General features: G+C 37.1%; 1 protein-coding gene across 1 annotated transcript; it reads left to right on the plus strand.

Annotated features, from left to right (window-relative positions):
* Window positions 1-14675: 14675 nt before the first annotated feature.
* On the plus strand, window positions 14676-17737 carry LOC137834458 (gibberellin 2-beta-dioxygenase 8-like). The gene is made up of 3 exons (XM_068642506.1): window positions 14676-15115; window positions 16125-16443; window positions 17386-17737. Exons 1-3 carry the CDS (start codon window positions 14679-14681, stop codon window positions 17614-17616), a joined length of 987 nt encoding a protein of 328 aa, XP_068498607.1. The 5' UTR covers window positions 14676-14678; the 3' UTR covers window positions 17617-17737.
* Window positions 17738-18021: the final 284 nt, after the last annotated feature.

An 18021-nucleotide genomic window follows, 5' to 3' on the forward strand; every position in this document is an offset into this window, starting at 1 on the left:
ACCTTCACCTATAAATAGGATGCCTAACTTTTTGTATTTCACATGTTGAATTTGAATAGAAAAGTTTCTTTGCACAATTTGTGTGAGGTGTTTGTGAGGCTTGTTTCCTCTTAGCATTAGGTCTCATCTTGAGTGATTTGGGAGATCTCAAGTGACGGTCATCAACACTTATCTTGGAGGAAAAATCACACTCCAAGTGGCGTGATCCATTCTCAATCCACCACATAAGCTTTCTTCTTCCATCCTTTTCCTTCATTTCCATTTCCACCACTTTATTTTGTGTTCTTCTCTTGTTTCCATTCGGTTTTTCCATTGTGCTTATGTGTTGTTCTTCTTTCATTTCAATTTGGCTATGCATTGTTTCATTGCTTTCTTCCATATCTTTCAAATTCAGCAATGCATCATCCATGTCACCTTATATTGATTTTTATCTTTGCCTTTGGAAGTGAACCTTCACACTTATTTAACCACTTGGTTAAATTCATGTCCAGTGGGGATCTTCCCTAGGTTTCACCATTTTATTGTTAAAATCTCAATCCTAAGTAAAGTGTCACTTCTAAAATGGAATCATATAAAATCAACTCACATCACTGACTTTGTCTTTTGGTGCTAGGAAGTCTAGATAGTAGGTTCGCCAAGGCATTGAGTTTCCTCTTGATATGTGCTTTAGTTTAATGGTTTAAATGTCAATCATAAGATTAATCACCCTGTTGTTTATAAGGAGGGATTGAGTTCTAACACTATGGATGTAGATTAACCTTGATTATGTGATTTAGCATTAGTCTAACACAAATTAGAACTTCTCAGCTAAACTCATACATTATTTCTATTCTTAGAATACTGAAATATACTCAACTGAGTGATTAGTATGTTTCGAGACGGTCACGGTATTGCATAGGATGTTTCGACACTATATGTAGTACAATTATAAAGGCATACATGTGTACTATATATGTAGTACAATTGTAAAGGCATACATGTTTCGACACTTAATCATTAAAATGATTTTGAACTATATTTATTAACATTTTCTAAATATTTTACTAACTTAAGGATGGATTATGTGGATTATGTAAAATGAATCATGGATTAAAAAACATTATCCAGGCAAGTTTATAGATATCATTTCTCACGGTTGATTTTTTTATTATCAAATGTTACTTAATATCAAACTTTTCCCCAATAAATCATAATTCAATAAATAAAAATAGATTTAAATGAAAATATTCAATTATTGTCGGTAAATATGTTTTTGAACTAATCATTACATCAATCTCCAATATTAACTACTATAATTTTAGTTATTTATAAGCAATTTTTTTCATACTGTGATTTTATAAAACCTTTCAACTTCTATCACTTCTTTTTTTCACTGAATTCCTGACTTCTAATTTTTAAGAACATTCATCTGACAAATGAAATAAATATATTTAAACAAAAAATAACAATTTTTAAATTTTAACTAAAATAATAACAATTTAGGATTTGGAGTAAAAAAACAACGTTATTCATTATCCACTTTATACTAAAACAATATAATTTAAATAATGCTAAAAAAACATAAATAGTAAATATTTAATAATTATTTAAATATGAAAAAAATGGTATATAAAAGTAATAATAAAAGTGTTGATATGATGATGACATATATATATATTATAACTGAAAAGATAAATAACTTTTTTAAAAATTAAAAAATATAAAATTGATGAAATTACTATTAAAAATTTACGTGTTTCAATGTGTAATTGATGAAATCAAAATTGTAAAGTTGTTTTTTTAATGCATAATTTTCAAAGTCACATTTTCCAATAATAGTATATAGTAACATTGATGTAGTGTAGTACTGATATCATGTCTCGGTCCCACCAATGGGTCGACCGATACCATAAATCTAATTATACTCAAGTACAATTAATCTAGTTAATCAATAGTTAAGAGCTAGGTAATGTATTCCTAAACATGACCCAAGTCCTCTAATCTGGTCCAATGAGAAATGTCCATTAAAATAATATAAATAGCATAGATTCAAATGACCAAATACGTCATCATACAGTACTCTGACTACCGAGTGCCGAATACCCTTGCTGACTTGAGCGTTGGAGGGCCTTCTGCAGGTACCATCAGAGTATGGGATACGAGAAGGAGAGGAGAGGAGAGAAGCAGTTTCAATAGTTCTCTTAGCCACAACCCCTGTTTGAGAATATTTTATTGGTTCCTTTCCTTCTGATAATGCGAACAAGGGGAGCTGATTCGCAAGGTATATCCCCTTGACTACCGATAGGGGGATATCCTGGACGAGGCCTTAAGCACTGAGTTGATTCCGCCATCAAGGAAGACAGCAAGTCCTGATAATGTCGACTGTACGCGTAGGTGTCAGTATCATCTGAACAACGGGCACACCACCGAGGACTGTCAAGCCATGAAGGATAAGATTGAGGAACTTATCTAGGTCAGGCATCTCGGTCAATTCGTGCAGGGGGACCCAGGGGCAAAGCGGTCCCCACGAAGAGAAGAATGAGTAAGAAAAAGAGACTACACCCCCCCCCCGAGGGTGTAGGAGAATGACCGCCGACCTGAGCATTGGCCGAGAAGAGATGATCCTTCAATAAGAGGAGAGCCCCCGAGAGGAAACGGAAGAAAAGGTGATCGTGAGGTGATCAATACGATAGCTGGGGGATTCGCTAGTGGAGGCAACTCCAACAATGCCAGGAAAAAGCACCTCAGGGCAGTGCACCAGGTGAACGGGGTGTATGCCACTCATTACCTTCACCGACGAAGACTTCAAGGGCGTCGACCCCTTGCACGACGACCCCATGGTGATATCAGTCGCATCGACAAATTCACCATCATGAAGACGTTGGTAGACTAGGGAAATTCCATAGACATCCTCTACTGAAAAAAAATCAAAGCTATAAGGATACCCGAGGCAGAGATAATGTCGTACGACGACCATGTGGTCGGCTTCTCGGGTGAGAGGATTGGTATTAAAGGCTACATCAAGCTCTATACCACCTTCGGCAAAGGGGAAGGCAAGTAAAACGATAAAGATCCGATACCTGGTGATCAATGCCAATACCTCGTACAACATCCTATTGGGACGACCGTCAATCAACTGGCTGACAACGATCATCTCAACACCCCACCTCGCAATGAAGTTCCCGTCGTTGTCGGGAGACATTCTAACAGTGAATGTGGATCAGAAGCTTGCAAGGGAATGTTACGCAGAAAGCATTTGGGTGGAACCCATGCGGTACGACCAATCCCCTAAGCGCAAATCCTCTCGAAGACGAAAGTCCCCTCGGAGGGAGGCTCAAGCGATACTGATGGACCACACGGTTTCTTTGGTTGATCTGGATCCCCAAATGACATCGGAAAGGTTGGAAACAAGAGAGGAACTACGTCGAGTTCCCTTTCTCGACGAGGAACATAGCACCTGCGTGGGCATGACCATAACACCTGTGTGAGCCCGGACATCATCACTCACAAGCTCTCTGTGTACAACGAGGCGCGCCCGGTTGCGCAGAAGAAGAGAAATCTTGACGAGGAGAAGAGGCTAGGAGCGAGGGAGGTAGTTGAAAAGCTTTTATCGAGAAGCCCGGTATATCACTTTGTTGGCCAATGTAGTCATGGTTACCAAACCTAATGGTAAATGGAGGATATGTGTTGACTATATGAATCTCAATAGGGCCTACCCGAAGCACTCGTACCCACTTCCTAACATCGATCGGCTGGTGGACGGAGCAGCCGTTCATAAGATCCTGAGCTTCTTGGACTTTTACTTTTGCTACAACCACATAAGCATGCACCATTGGGACAAGGAGAAGATCGCCTTCATGACGGACAGTGGCAACTACTACTACGAAGTAATTTCATTCGGGCTGAAAAATTTTAGAGCAACCTACCAGCGGCTCATGGATAAGGTGTTTAAGGGACTTATTGGTCGGTGTATAGAGGTTTATGTGGACGACATAGTGGTGAAGTCGGATTCATGCGACCAACACATCAAAGACCTTGAGGAGGTCTTCGAAGCGCTAAGGTGGAAAAATATGAGGCTCAACCCGGAGAAGTGCACGTTCGACGTTGAAGGTGGAAAGTTCTTTGGTTTCATGTTGACCCACCGAGGCATAAAAGCCAATCTGGACAAGTGTCGGACGATTGTTGAGATGCAGAGCCCTCAAAACATAAAGGAGGTGCAACAGCTCATGGGACGAGAAGTGCGAAGAAATATTCCAATGACTGAAGGATTTCCTATCCTCGTCGGCAGTTATCCAAAAATCGAGACCCGACCAACTGATCGTGGGATACCTCTCGGTCTCCGAAGAAGCAGTTAGCGTGACGCTGGTTCAAGAGGTAGAGAAGGAGGAACGACCAGTGTACTTCGTTAGTCAGACGCTCCACGTGGCCGAGACAAGGTACCAAATGATAGAGAATGTGGCTCTCGCCCTAGTCCTAACGGCCAGGAGGATGCGCCCGTACTTCCAAAACCACTCCATAACGGTAAGAACTGATTACCCAATTTTTAAAATTTGATCTAAGCCCGATCTTGCAGAACGAATGATAGGATGGTCAGTGGAGCTCTCAGGGTTCAATATTCGTTATGAGCCGAGAGGTGCGATTAAATCCCAGTGTTTGGCCGACTTCGCCGTCGAGCTCACTCCTCAACAGGACCTCTCGGCTGGATGGACAATATACGTGGATGGCTCATCACACAAAATTGCATGTGGAGCAGGGGTTGTACTCGACGGGACCGAGCGACCTCCTCTTAGAGCAGGCACTCCAGTTTGGATTTAAAGCCACCAATAACCAAGCTGAATATGAGACTATCCTAGCCGGCTTAAACTTGACATACGACATGGGGTTGCGAGGTAACCTGCAAAAGCGACTCCCAGGGTGAATTTGGAGTAAAGGAACCCCTACTCCAAAAGATACTATCACACGGTCGGCAACATCATAGCCCGTTACAAAAGGTCATGGTGGAACACATTCGCCCACTGGATAACGCGAGAGACGATGCGCTATATCGGCTAGCAAAGACCAAAAGGAAGAGTCAACACAGGTCCGTCATGCAGATTTGGCTAAGACAACCTAGTGTGGGAGAGGCTGAGTGCCTAGCTGTTACAGAAGCCGAAACTTGGATGACTCCAATCATCTGGTACCTTGAACACGGTAGATGTATGCTAGAGGAAGAAAAGGTGTTAAGGCAGCAATGTTCAAGGTATACTATGATTAACCAGGACCTCTACCGTAGAGGCTATTTAAGGCCATTGCTGAAGTGTGTCACCAAAGAGCAAGCATAGTACGTCCTCAAGGAGATCAACGAAGGGGTAAGCAGCAATCATTCGGACGCACAAAGTATAGTTGCCAAGGTCCTCAGGACTGGGTACTACTGGCCGACCGTCTAAGGTGACTGCGCAGAGTACGTGAAGAAATGCGCCAAATGTCAGAAGTGCAGTCCCCTACAACACCTCAAGCCAGAAGTGCTACACAATATGATATCTTCATGGTCGTTCGCCATCTGTGCATGGACATCCTCAGCCCCTTCACCCTTGCAAAGGGGCAGGCAAAGTTTCTCTTGGTCAGGGTGGATTACTTAACCAAGTGGATTGAGGCCGAACCGCTCGCCTCCATCTTCACCAAGTGTGTCGTTTCGAAGTGTCTCACACCATAATAACAGATAATGGGAGGCAGTTCATCGACCGAGGGCTCCAATCTTTCTATTAAGGATCTCGGTTGAACATCACCAGACTAATGGCCAGGTCGAGGCCGCGAATAAGGTCGTCTTGAGTGAGCTAAAAAAGAGACTCGACACAGCGAAGGGGCGATGGACCGAGGAGCTGTTAGAAGTCCTATGGGCTTATCATTGCACCCCTCAAACATCAATGCAAGAAACACCATATAGCCTAACATACGACATCGAGGCTATGATCCCGGTTGAGGTAGGTGAGCCCACCATCAGAAGGCAACTCTTTGATTTATCACTGAATCAAGAGAGTCTCTCAATCGGACTTGACCTTTTGCAAGAACTCCATGACAAGAGCAAAATCCGTGAAGTCGCATGCAAGCTACGAACAACCAGGCGGAACAATACAAAGGTTTAGCCAAGGATTTTTCATAAGGGAGACCTCGTCTAGAGAATGAGGAGCGAAACAAGAAAGTGTGATGGAAAATTTTCATCCAACTGGGAAGGCCCCTTCCGAATTCGAGAAGTTGCAGTTGGGGGGCATATCACCTAGCGTGGCTGTCGGGAAAAGATGTACAGAGGATGTGGAATTCCATGCACCTCATGTTTTATTATAGTTAAAGATGAATAAAATTCATGCACTCTTTTCTCGTTCGGTCGTTTTTTCTCTAAGGAGGGTTTTTGGTCGAACAGGTTTTAACGAGGCGTTTCTATTCAAATAGTCTATTTCAATAAGTTAAATTCTCGCATTACTCAACACTCAGTTCGCTCAAGAATGTAGCATTAACCAGCATACCATACCGACACCTTGAAGACTCGGTTTGGTTAAGGACGTAGCCTTAATTGCCATACCCTACTGACAACCACAACACTTGGTGTGGTAAAGGATGTAGCCTTAACCAACATACCTTACTGACACCTCAAAGACTTGGTGTGATCAAAGATGTAGCCTTAACCGGCATACTCTACTGACACCTTACACACTCAATTCGGTCAAGGACGAAGCCTTAACCGGCATATTGTACCGACACAAACACTTAGCTAAATCAAAAGTGATACTGATACAACAAAGCATGTAGACCGTGTCAATAACGGTTATCTTAACTTATGCATTTCGAAGAAATAATAAAGCAAAAGTCCGAATTTTTGAAGATAGGCTTTGATGTCTCCAAATCCATGAAGATTGGTTGAAGGCTTTGTTGCTGCTTGTGTGTATGGGTTTTGGGTAGTTTGAATTAGTAATCCACTCATAGATTTGATTCAAAGTTGTTTGTTTTTAATCCTTTTTAAAAAGATGTGTTTTCAAAGAGAAGTGGAAAATCAACCTGTTGAATTGTCGTTTCAACCGGTTGTTTTACACTTAGAGGTTTTTGAAAAGGATTTGAATTTGTTTGACTTTGGTTGACATTGCTGTCAAACCAATTCAATCGGTTGTTTCGAAAAATCAAACGATTGTTTTTTAATTTTCTTAACAGAATTATGTTAAGTTAGTTCAATCTGTTATAATTGATTTAAAACTGATTTGGCTCTTGCATTAAATATTTTTAACAACTGATTGAAGTACATATAATCGGTTTTACGCTCCTGGTTGTTATTGATTCAAATTATTTCTTTCAAATCAATTTTTCCAAGATTGCTTCAAGCTTTGGATTCTTTCAAAGAGTGGAATAGCATTGCATTGTATTTTCTTCTTTTCAATATATGATTGTATCAGGTGTGATCATTCCTTTTCTCTTAACAATTGTATTTCTGTAATAATTGTTGGTGTTCATATTCAAAGGGTGTTCTGAATTATGTGTTGTGTTTGCCAAAGATGGTGTGTGTTCTTGAAAGGTTCAAGATCACCATTTTGATGTGTGTTGTAATTAAGGTGTTTTGATTGCATAGTGGAATTCTCAAAGGTTTTATGGGAACTTGATGTAGCTCTTGGTTAAGAGTGAACCAATATAAATTTACTGTTTGAATTTCTATATCCCTCATCTCTTTAAATTTTCTATTGGTTGAATTTTATAACTGCTGCTATAAACAACCGATTGTTTTGCAAAAACAACCGGTTGATTTTCTGTTGTTTGTGTGAAAACTGGTTTTAAGTTCATCTGAATAGATTTATGATTAATTGATTCTCTTTGGCTTTTATTGTACCTTCTAAATTTGCGAAAATCTTTTATAAAAAATTCACCCCCCTTTTTTTTAAGGCCTACAATTAGTGAACTTCTTTGGGAGAGGGGTTTTAAGATAAGCTTGTGCCATTGAAAGTTGAAAGAAATTTTATTGGTATGGCCATCATGTAAAATTTGTCTATCATATTGTCAAGGCCTTCACAATAGAATGTGTTGCTTCCATTGGCACAACATCACATAAAACCTCATCTTTATACTTTCCTATAGCAAAAGTTATGAGGAATTGTTTAGTGATACAAACCGACAGATAATTAAGGACACAACAAGCACTTCCCAAAAGGGTCAGTCATCTTAAGATAGAAAGCTAGGCCTCACCAGGTCTTGAGAAAGAATTAGAAAAAGAAGAAGAAGCTACAAACCCGAATATCAAAAGTTCTTCCTTTTGGTCTTCTTAAAAAATAGAATATGTTTGTAAATAATTTGGGCTCACTTTGGGGGTCCAAATAGCAAAGATAGGCTAGAATATGGTGCCTTTAGCATAATAGGGGGTGTAGGTATCATTTTAGCTTGTTCCTAGTCCTTTAGGAAGACAATTTGACCTAGTTTCTAGAAGGACAAGCCTAAGGTGCGAGTTTGACTTAGTCAAACCCTAAGGCTGCCCATTTTTTCCCTTTTCCGATCCTACCCCTCCTGCTTGTTTTCCAAGGCTCCTTAACCTATAAATAAGAGGCCTACCCATTGTATTTTAAAAGTTGAATTTGAATGAAGTAAAGAAACTCTGCACAAATTGTGTGAGATCTTAGTGAGGCTTATGTTCTTTTAGGTTTGAGTTCTTATCTTGAGTGATTTGGGAAGCTCTCAAGTGGCGACCAACACACTCATCTTGGAGCAAAATCATTCTCCAAGGGGCGTGACATTTCTCACCCACCACCATAAGTTTTCTCATTCCATTTTTCCTTCCATTCCTCCATTCCATTTATGTTTTTGTCTCTTAGTCTTTTATTTGTTGTGTTTGAGTTTCACTCATAATTATAAGTATCGTGCATCATTTGGGAGGACATGACCACCATTGATGTTTACCTTGTGCCCAGTTTAATTCCGCAATTGCATCTCATCCTCACCATATCTTGTTTTTCATCTTTGCCTATGCGAAGTGAACATTCACACTTACTTAACCACTTGGTTAAGTTTGTGTCCAGTGGGAATCTTCCTTAGATCCTTACCATTAATTGTTAAAGTCTCAATCTTAAGAAAAAGTGTCACCATAAATGAAAACATCTAAAATCAACACACACCATGATTTCACCTTCGACACTAAGCCATTGTAGTTTATAGGGCTTTGTATGAGAGATATATAGTGGGTAATCCAAGCTTCTCCACTACTCTTGTACTTGCCACAATAACACTTTGCCATCATTTATTACCATGGAACATAACTTGTTGTTGATAAGGCAGCGGTTGTGGAAAATATTTTATCTTTGGATGTCATCCAAAGGTTTTGGAATTGTCCTGAATATTCGCCTTATCACCAATAAGTCACCTTTACAAGGTATCTCACATTCATTTTCACTAGTGGTTTTTGAAGGGGAAGAGGAGTTAGACCTAGAAAATTGATCACTGTGGTCACTTACACTAGCCCCCCCCCCCCCCCCCCCCCTTAACCATCATAGTCCTTTTGTTTGGACAATTGGCAGCTATGTGCCCAAAACCTAAAAATTTAAAACATTTGGTACTTGAGGTTTGGTTGGCGATTTAGTCCTAGAAGGAGAAGGATTTTTAGAAGTTTGTGGGGTGGATTATTTAAAGAGGTTGGAAGGATTATCTTGTTTTGAAAATTTATTTTTACCCTTCCAAGATGAGTCATAGAAGTAATCATTATGAGTATGTTTGAAAGATGTTTTCTTAAAAAGTTGTGATTCAACCTTGATGGCTAGGTGAACCAATTTTTCCAAAGATGTATACTGATAAAGTTCTACAACATTTTGGATTTCTGTTCTTAATCCACTCACAAATCTAGCAATCTTTTGACACTTTTGTTTCATGCATATTAATCTTTGTCAAAGTTACTTCTAAATCTTTGAAGTATTCATCTACACTCCTAGGTCCTTGATGAAGTTGCTGGAGCTTCAACAAGAGTTCATTCCTGTAATGAGAAGGAACAAACCGCGCGCACATGCATTCCATTACAACTTGATGCCACTACTGCATGGCATAATCTAAAAATTCTAGGGAAGCTAACTTAATCTTTTTGTCCTTTTGGACTTCATACACATTAAAGATTTGTTCTACTTTAGCTGTCCATCCTAAATAAACATTTGGGTCACTATCTCCACTAAAGCTAGGTAAATTTACAAATGGAAAAGACTTCTTTGGTGGTGGGTGTTGATGACACTTCTCTTCAAAGTTATGCACTCTCCAATCTTGGTATTTTTCTTGACTTTCATAGTGCATGTAACTTATAGAGACTCTTCTTGGTTCCCATCTCCTTTCTCTAGTTTCTCTCTCTTGAGCCGCTTTTAATCTTTGCAACCTTTCCACTAGTTGCCTCATCTCCTATTCTTTTTTGGCCAATGTCCTCTTGGTGTTTGCAAGCTCTCCCAAAAGATATGCCTTTTGAGGAGATTGTGGCTTTGAAGATTCTCTTGAAGACAAATGAGCCATAATTTGCACAAAAATGGAACAAACAATTAGTGAAAAAAATAACAATCTTATCCATTCCTCACGTGTATCACTCGACTATTTAGTAAAGGAGGGAAGAATTCTAATGCACTTAAGAAGGATTTGCACTCTAAAAACAAAGGTCTACAATTGGTAGCAACACCTCAAGTGAAAGATGACAAAGCTCTTACACTTGCTCACCAAAGATCCCCACAACAACACTTAAGAAAATTTGAAAGACAAGCAAGAAAAGCTTAAAAGAAAGAAAGTTAAACCAAATGGGAAAAAGATAGTGACAAAACTTTGAGAAGACAAACAAGAAAATCACGAATGAAGATTCAAAGAAACTTACTTAAAATTTTAACTATGAAGTTTTAATTTTCTTAGAAATTGTAAAAGTAAGAAGGATAAAATTCCACAAATATGAAAACAATTTGCCACAAAAAAAGAATCCTCTTTTTAGTAATTTTGAACTTAAAAAGTGAATTGCACAAACTTTTTTTTTGTCTTTTCTTTTGTTTTATGGATTTAAAATGTCCATAATCTTGGCATGCATATTTTAATTCACTTTCAATTTTCACAACTAGATTGAGATTCAATTCATATAATCACTTGAATTCTTTGTTTGGAACTAAGTCAACTTCTACTCAATCAAATTTCTAGTTGTTTTTAGTTCTTTGCAATTAAAAACAAAATAAGTAGAAAGGATTTAAAGACTCCTAAAACACAAGAACATAAGACCCAAGCAAAAGTGGTCAGGAAACAAAAAAATTGACACCAAAAGAATTCAAAAGTAGAATTTAAAGTGCTTAATGAATAAAAAGCGGAATTGTAAATGACAAGGAATTAAAAGGCGGAAAAGAAAGGTGTTGAATTATAAAGCGGAAATTAAATTGCTTAAAGGTAAAAGAAAGAATTGAAATGTGCTGAAAAATTAAAGGCAGAAATCAACTCAACAAAGATAAGAACAATTAAAACCATGCTCTGATTACCACATGATGTGAGTTGATTTTAGGATTGCACATTTTATTGATTGCTTTTTGTTTAATATTTTTTATTTAGCAATTATGATGAGAACCCTAAGTTAATTTCCAATGGACACAAACTTAACCAAGTAGTTAAGTAAGTGTGAATGTTCACTTCAAAAGGAAAAAGAGAAAAGACAATTATAAGGTGACAAATGATGCAGTGGAATTAGAGACAATGAACAATTAAAGAAGAAGAAGAACAAAGTAAAGAACAAAATTAAAGGTTAAAAGAAGACATGTATGGAATGGAAGGAGGCGTAAATAAAAGATAAAAGAGGAAGGGATGAAGAGATCTTATGGGAAGAAAGGAAGTCACACCACTTAAGATGAGTGATGCAAGAGCCGCCACTTAAGATATTATCCACCCAATACAAGACCCAACATGAGAGCTCACAAGTCTGACAAAATCACTCTTCCAGAGTTTCTTTACTATTCAAAATCTAGTTGTGAATACATAAGGCAAGGCACCCTATTTATAAGAATGGGTGCCTTGGTGGGCAAGATGGGGAATGGTAAAATGGACAAAGGGAGAAGGGTTGCCTAGGGTGTTGACCATGGTCAAAACCGCACCTTTAGGCACATCTTCTGGAAGGTAGGTTAAAAACCCTAATTCTAGGTGCCTTGTCTTGAAAAACTGGGCTTGGTACAAGCCCATTTTGCTAAGTACCCTTTTATGCTATGTGAACTTACTCTAGCCTATTTTATTATTTAGACTCCCAAAGTGAGCCCAATTTATTTACAAACATGTTTTTGTCTTTTAAAAAGACCAGAAGAAAGAATATTTGGTGTTCTAGTCTATGCCAAATTCTTCTTCTGGTGAGGTCCGTTTGAACTTTCGTGGGATCTTGACTTGATTGTTGAGATGACTACTCATAGTGTGAATTGTATTTTGGGTCCTTGGTCATCTTCTTGACTACTTGAATTGTATTAGACACCCATTGTGAAATCATCAAATGGAAGGACGACATGAAGGTCAAAAAACAAGCAAGCATACATAAAGAAAAACAGACCTTAAGGAGACAACCGACCCATGCAAATAGAATCAGTCGTGCTACAATTAGCAAGAGACAGGATGCCATCAAAAGCATCTGACCTCAACAAATGGTATTTATCCATGAAGACATCAAGGGAAGACGACTCCCGATAGACCGAAATAAACTCGGTCACTTTGGGATTAACCCAGTCAAATCCCAGACAAGGGGACGACTGCCCGAGGGAATTCGATCGATCAGACGCAACGTCTGGGTCGTCAACCCTTACAGACTCTAATGTTTGGATTGCCCCGACCGACAAAGGCTCGATTGCGGAAGAAGAAGATGAAGGTGATGAAGAAGATGAAGACGAAGGAGGTGAAGGAAGAGGAGAAGTGGGAGACAAGTAGGACGATGTAGAAAGAGACAAGGAAGACATAACTAACCTTTTGGAGAATACGGTAAGCAGCGCGCTAGGACAAATGAGTTTCGGGTGCCAGAGTAAGCAAAGCAGTAATTCGGGAGTGGAAGGAACCACTATTAATAGCCCTTGGGGGGCTTAGGAGATGAAGCATCATAACGATCTCAACCATTGGATCTCCCTGGATCCAACGGTCCTCATCCAATGGCACCCAAAAAACCCATCATTAATGCACATCACATCACGCGTCAAAGCGCCACTTGCTGTCACGTCAAACATCAGAAAGTCCAATCGTCACATCAGTCTCGAATAAAGACTCTTCAGATTAACCATCCTCGAGCCTGTGGACAAGTATATTGTACAACTGATACCATCTCTCGGTCCCCACCAATGGGCCGACCGACAACATAAATCCAATTACGCTCAAGCAGAATTAATCAAGCTAATCAATAGTTAAGATCTAGGTAATGTATTCCTATACATGACCCAAGCCCTCTAATATGGCCCAATCAGAAAGACCCACTAAAATAATATAAATAACATAGATTTCAAGGACCAAGTACGTCATCATACAATACTCTGACTACTAAGTGTCGCATACTTTTATTGACTTAAGCGTTAGAGTGTCTTCTGCAGGTATCATCCGAGTTTGGGATACGAGAAGACCGAGAGAGGTGGAACGAGTAGGGAGGATGAAGATGTTTGCATGGAAAGGAAGTGAGATGTTACCGAACCGACTGACCAAAGATAAAGAAGGAGAGTAGCAGTTTCAATAGTCATCTGGACCCCAACTTTCGTTTGAGAACAACTATATTTTATTGGTTCCTTTCCTTCTTAACGCAGATTGCACTTCGTGGCTACAAGTGAAGAACACTGATATCTTATGGTATGTTGTAGTTGTGGTGCATGCCTTTGTCCCCTCTTTTTCTGATGCTGTGATTGGCCGCGTGGTCTCTCCTTTAACCATATACTTAATCGTAGTGTTATTCCAACCTTCATGGCATGGATTCACATGCATATAAAAATATCTGTTTGCAACCACCAATATCTCAAGTAAACTAAACTAGACCATTACGTGCTCTTCTTCTTGTCACATAAAACTTGAAGTTTCTTCTAAGGACTAGTTGCCTCTGAGTTTCTTTGCCAGAATTCACTCTCTGTCTTCTTCTTATCTCACTCCTAGCATACTAAGTGGTAGCATTTGCAAGCTACGAAGCGGTTGAAGTTCCATAATCATCTTCAAAGAAGTGCAGGTGAAATTTTGATCATTGTATAATTTTTTATTATTATAATCACTCATGAAGCTTTCGCGCTCGTGGTTGAACTTTTAAATATATATATTTCCCTTCAAATTTAAGTATATATTCGTAAAACTCCAGTTGCTTGTGCTTAAGATGTCTGTACAGCAGAATTAGGGCAACAATGGCTGCTACTATGAATTCTAATTCTGGCAACATTTTCAGCCAGAATTTTGCATAAAAGCTTAATCTTCTGTATAATATAGAAAAAAAACATTGAATATAAAATAAAAACATTTTATACACTTATAAATAGTGTAAACCATTTTTTATAAAAATATTATTACTTGAACTATCATAAATACATAAGTAATCTAATAATAACGGTCTAAAGTATTTTATTAAATTAAGTTTAACTCCATTTTATAAAATTTATAAATTGAACTTCTGTCTTCGTTTATATACATTAAACATCCTAATTTTTAAGTTCACGTGGAATCTACATCCTGTTTATAATAATCGATTCGTTTTCTGAATTAGTGTAACATTTTCATCTCAAATGGATTATGAACCACCATTCCTGGAGACCTACAAGACCCTTTTGCAAAAACACGTAGGGGATTCAAGGAATGACTGCTTCTGCTGTACAGTGGAGAGATGTGATATACCTTTGATCGACCTTGGCCGTTTAAGTCTTGAGAGAGAGGAATGTATGAGGGAAATTGCAGAAGCTGCGAAAGAATGGGGTTTCTTCCAAGTTGTTAATCATGGTGTTCCACAGGAGTTGCTAAAGAGCATGCAGATTGAGCAAAAGGAAGTGTTTTATCAACCTTTTGTGAACAAGTCAACACAACAAGCTATTTTCTCTACTTTATCTGCTAAAGCTTACAGGTGGGGGAATCCATTTGCCACCAATCTCAGACAACTGTCATGGTCAGAAGCCTTTCACTTTTATGTCACTGATATCTCAAGGATCAACCAACATGAAGCTCTGAGGTACGCACATATCTTCATTTTTTTTCTCTTTGCCACTAACTATGTTTAAAAATTTAACATGAGGATGTAACAACAGTTATACATATATAGCAGGGCAAAGGAAAAATTTCAAACAAAATATAGAAGTGGTTGTATAAAAAAAGGAGAGTTGTGAAATAGAAAGATAATAAGGGATGATACACTTTGAAATTACTGTTTCTCTTTCTTCGTGTACACATATCAGCCAATTATTAACTTCTTTATTTACCATTTGATCCCTTTATACATGCTGAATTTGCACCTTAGGCTTGCTTGTTTTGGTGTAGTGAGGAATAGATGTTTTTAACTTATTACAACTATCAGACAGCACTAGTACAATATAGTGGGTTCCTCTTCAACCTACCTCATGACCATACACCTTCATTTTTCACGAGCCTTATAGACAATTCATGTCACGTCAACTTTTTTTATGTTGACGCTTACAAAAACATCAAAATACCTAAAATAGAATAAAAAGCTGTGTTTGGTATAAGACCTTTTTTTCCAGTAAAAGTGTTGTAACAAAGAATGATGTGGGATAGTTATAATGATTCTCCGTTTAGTCTATTTGGTCGAAAAGAAATGGACAAATTTTCAAGAAACAAATTATTATCAGTCATGTTATATTTTTTTGTGAAAATTCTTTATCAACTTATCTAATATACATTTTATATATAGAAAGGTAAATATATTTAATATCTTATAAAACAAAAATACATTATATATTTTTTAATTAATAAATGAGAACATACAGTAAAAATATATCATAAAAGTATTTAAATTTATTCTTATTACAGCTTGAATTTGAGTTCAGTTCTAGACAGTTCATTTATGTTTCAAATCAAAGAAGCAAGAATAACATGGCATGCATGCTGTTCATTTGGCAAGCAAACATTTATTGATAAACACTGAATAACATGCATACTCTCTGTGGCTTCATTGTGTTTTGTGACTTAACTGAAATGTGAGTACTTCTGTTTTCTTAATTTAGATCAAGCCTTGAAGGTTTTGCAACACGAATGTTCTCCCTTGCACAAAGCTTGTCTGAGATACTAGCCTGCAAGTTGAATGCGAAATCCAACTATTTTCGAGAGCATTGCTCGGCAAAGAGTTGTTTCATTCGACTGAATAGATATCCTTCATGCCCTATATCAAAGATGCATGGCTTAATGCCTCACTCTGACACTAGTTTTCTTACCATCGTACATCAGGACCAGATTGGGGGATTGCAATTGATGAAAGATGGAAAATGGTTTGCTGTTAAGCCTAATCCACATGCTCTGCTCGTTAACATTGGTGACTTGTTTCAGGTGAAATCTCATCATCACCTTTTCTAGAATAATGTTATAAATTGTGCTTTATTCTGTTGGTGCAAAAAATAGAAAATAATATACTCGGTGATAGTGTTAAATATATCATTGTTTACTATTTTTTTCATTTAATAAATAAAAAAATTAAATATATTTTTGTTCTTTTACTTTATTGATTTTTGTCAAATTTTTTTACAAACGAAATTTTGTTATAATAAATTAGAATGTTACAATATTTCATACTTATTAATTATATATTTTATAATTTATAATATAATTCACATTTAAAGAGTTTATTTGTTACATAAATAAAATTAATAATAATTTTTTTACCATAAGTACTAAATAAATTTAAAATTTATACTAAGAATAAAAATAAATTTCACATCATAGTTTACAATAAAAAAAATATATTTAACTCATAAAAAAAATGTTATATGAGAATTTGTAATTATCTTCTCCCAGAATTATATGCTCAGGAGAAATGTTTTGTTTGGCATCATGAATATGGTTATTTTCAAAAGGATAAGACTTACTTGGAGGACGTGGTTTAATATATATATATTGCTGATAAAAAAAATAATATATATATATATATATATATTCACAAACTTCTCATCAAATCTGAATGGACCAGAAAGGCTTGAAAATGTGATTATCAGTCCAATAGAAATTATCAGACAGCTAGAATGAATACGTCAGAAATAATTAATAATGACATAATTGACGTTGAAGATAAAGTTAAGCATGATTTTCAACATGCATGAATTTGCCCTACTTTTTGTGACGCCATTAATCAAAAAACACATCACCAGTGTCTATAAAAGGTATGGTTAACATACCCTCAACAATTTGAGTTTTTTTCTATTATTATATTGGTTGACTAAAGCTAGGTCTTGGAAGAGCTTCTAAACTTTACTTTGTGCATCCTATAATGTGCAGGCATGGAGCAATGGTGTTTATAAAAGCATAAAACACAGAGTTGTTGCAGCAGAGAAAGCTGAGAGGTTTTCTGTGGCCTTTTTTTACTGTCCCTCGGAGGAAGCAGTTATAAAAAGCCACATAAAGCCAGCTATCTACAGAAAATTCACTTTTACGGAGTATAAACAACAGACTGAGAAAGATGTCAAGCAAAGTGGGGGTAAAGTGGGGCTCTCGAGATTTCTTCTGTAGGAGTAATATACGTACTTCTTTCTACGTACACTTTATGTTTACCTTTGTTCATTTGTTTGATCAATTGTTGTTGAATTTTCCTTAAATAAAATTTGCAGTTTCAGCAAATGAAGATCTATTAATAATTAATAATATAAAGTGTACAACTTTTTGACTCAATTTTCCAATAATTCAATTATATATTATTTTTAAAAAATTATATTTTCTTTTATTGTAAGAGTAATATAAAAAAATTCTGGGGAAAAAATTCAATCTAAAAATTAATATAATGTAGAGGCATGTATTCTTTTGTAAATTTCTAAAATTCTCCATCTTTACTATTGTGACCGTTTCTTGTCTTATTTTCCTCTTTTCGTTTTTTATCGAAAAAATAAATGAAATTAATTGAACTTAAGGGATGATTCA

This window comes from Phaseolus vulgaris, chromosome 5 (genome assembly GCF_000499845.2).
Source record: "Phaseolus vulgaris cultivar G19833 chromosome 5, P. vulgaris v2.0, whole genome shotgun sequence".
Classification (NCBI taxonomy): Eukaryota; Viridiplantae; Streptophyta; class Magnoliopsida; order Fabales; family Fabaceae; genus Phaseolus; species Phaseolus vulgaris.

Coding starts and splice junctions, on each gene's coding strand:
- LOC137834458 (XM_068642506.1), top strand. CDS start 14,679: ATGGATTATGAACCACCATTCCTGGAGACCTACAAGACCCTTTTGCAA. Junction 15,116..16,124: donor AACCAACATGAAGCTCTGAG/GTACGCACATAT, acceptor TTCTTAATTTAG/ATCAAGCCTTGAAGGTTTTG. Junction 16,444..17,385: donor ACATTGGTGACTTGTTTCAG/GTGAAATCTCAT, acceptor TATAATGTGCAG/GCATGGAGCAATGGTGTTTA.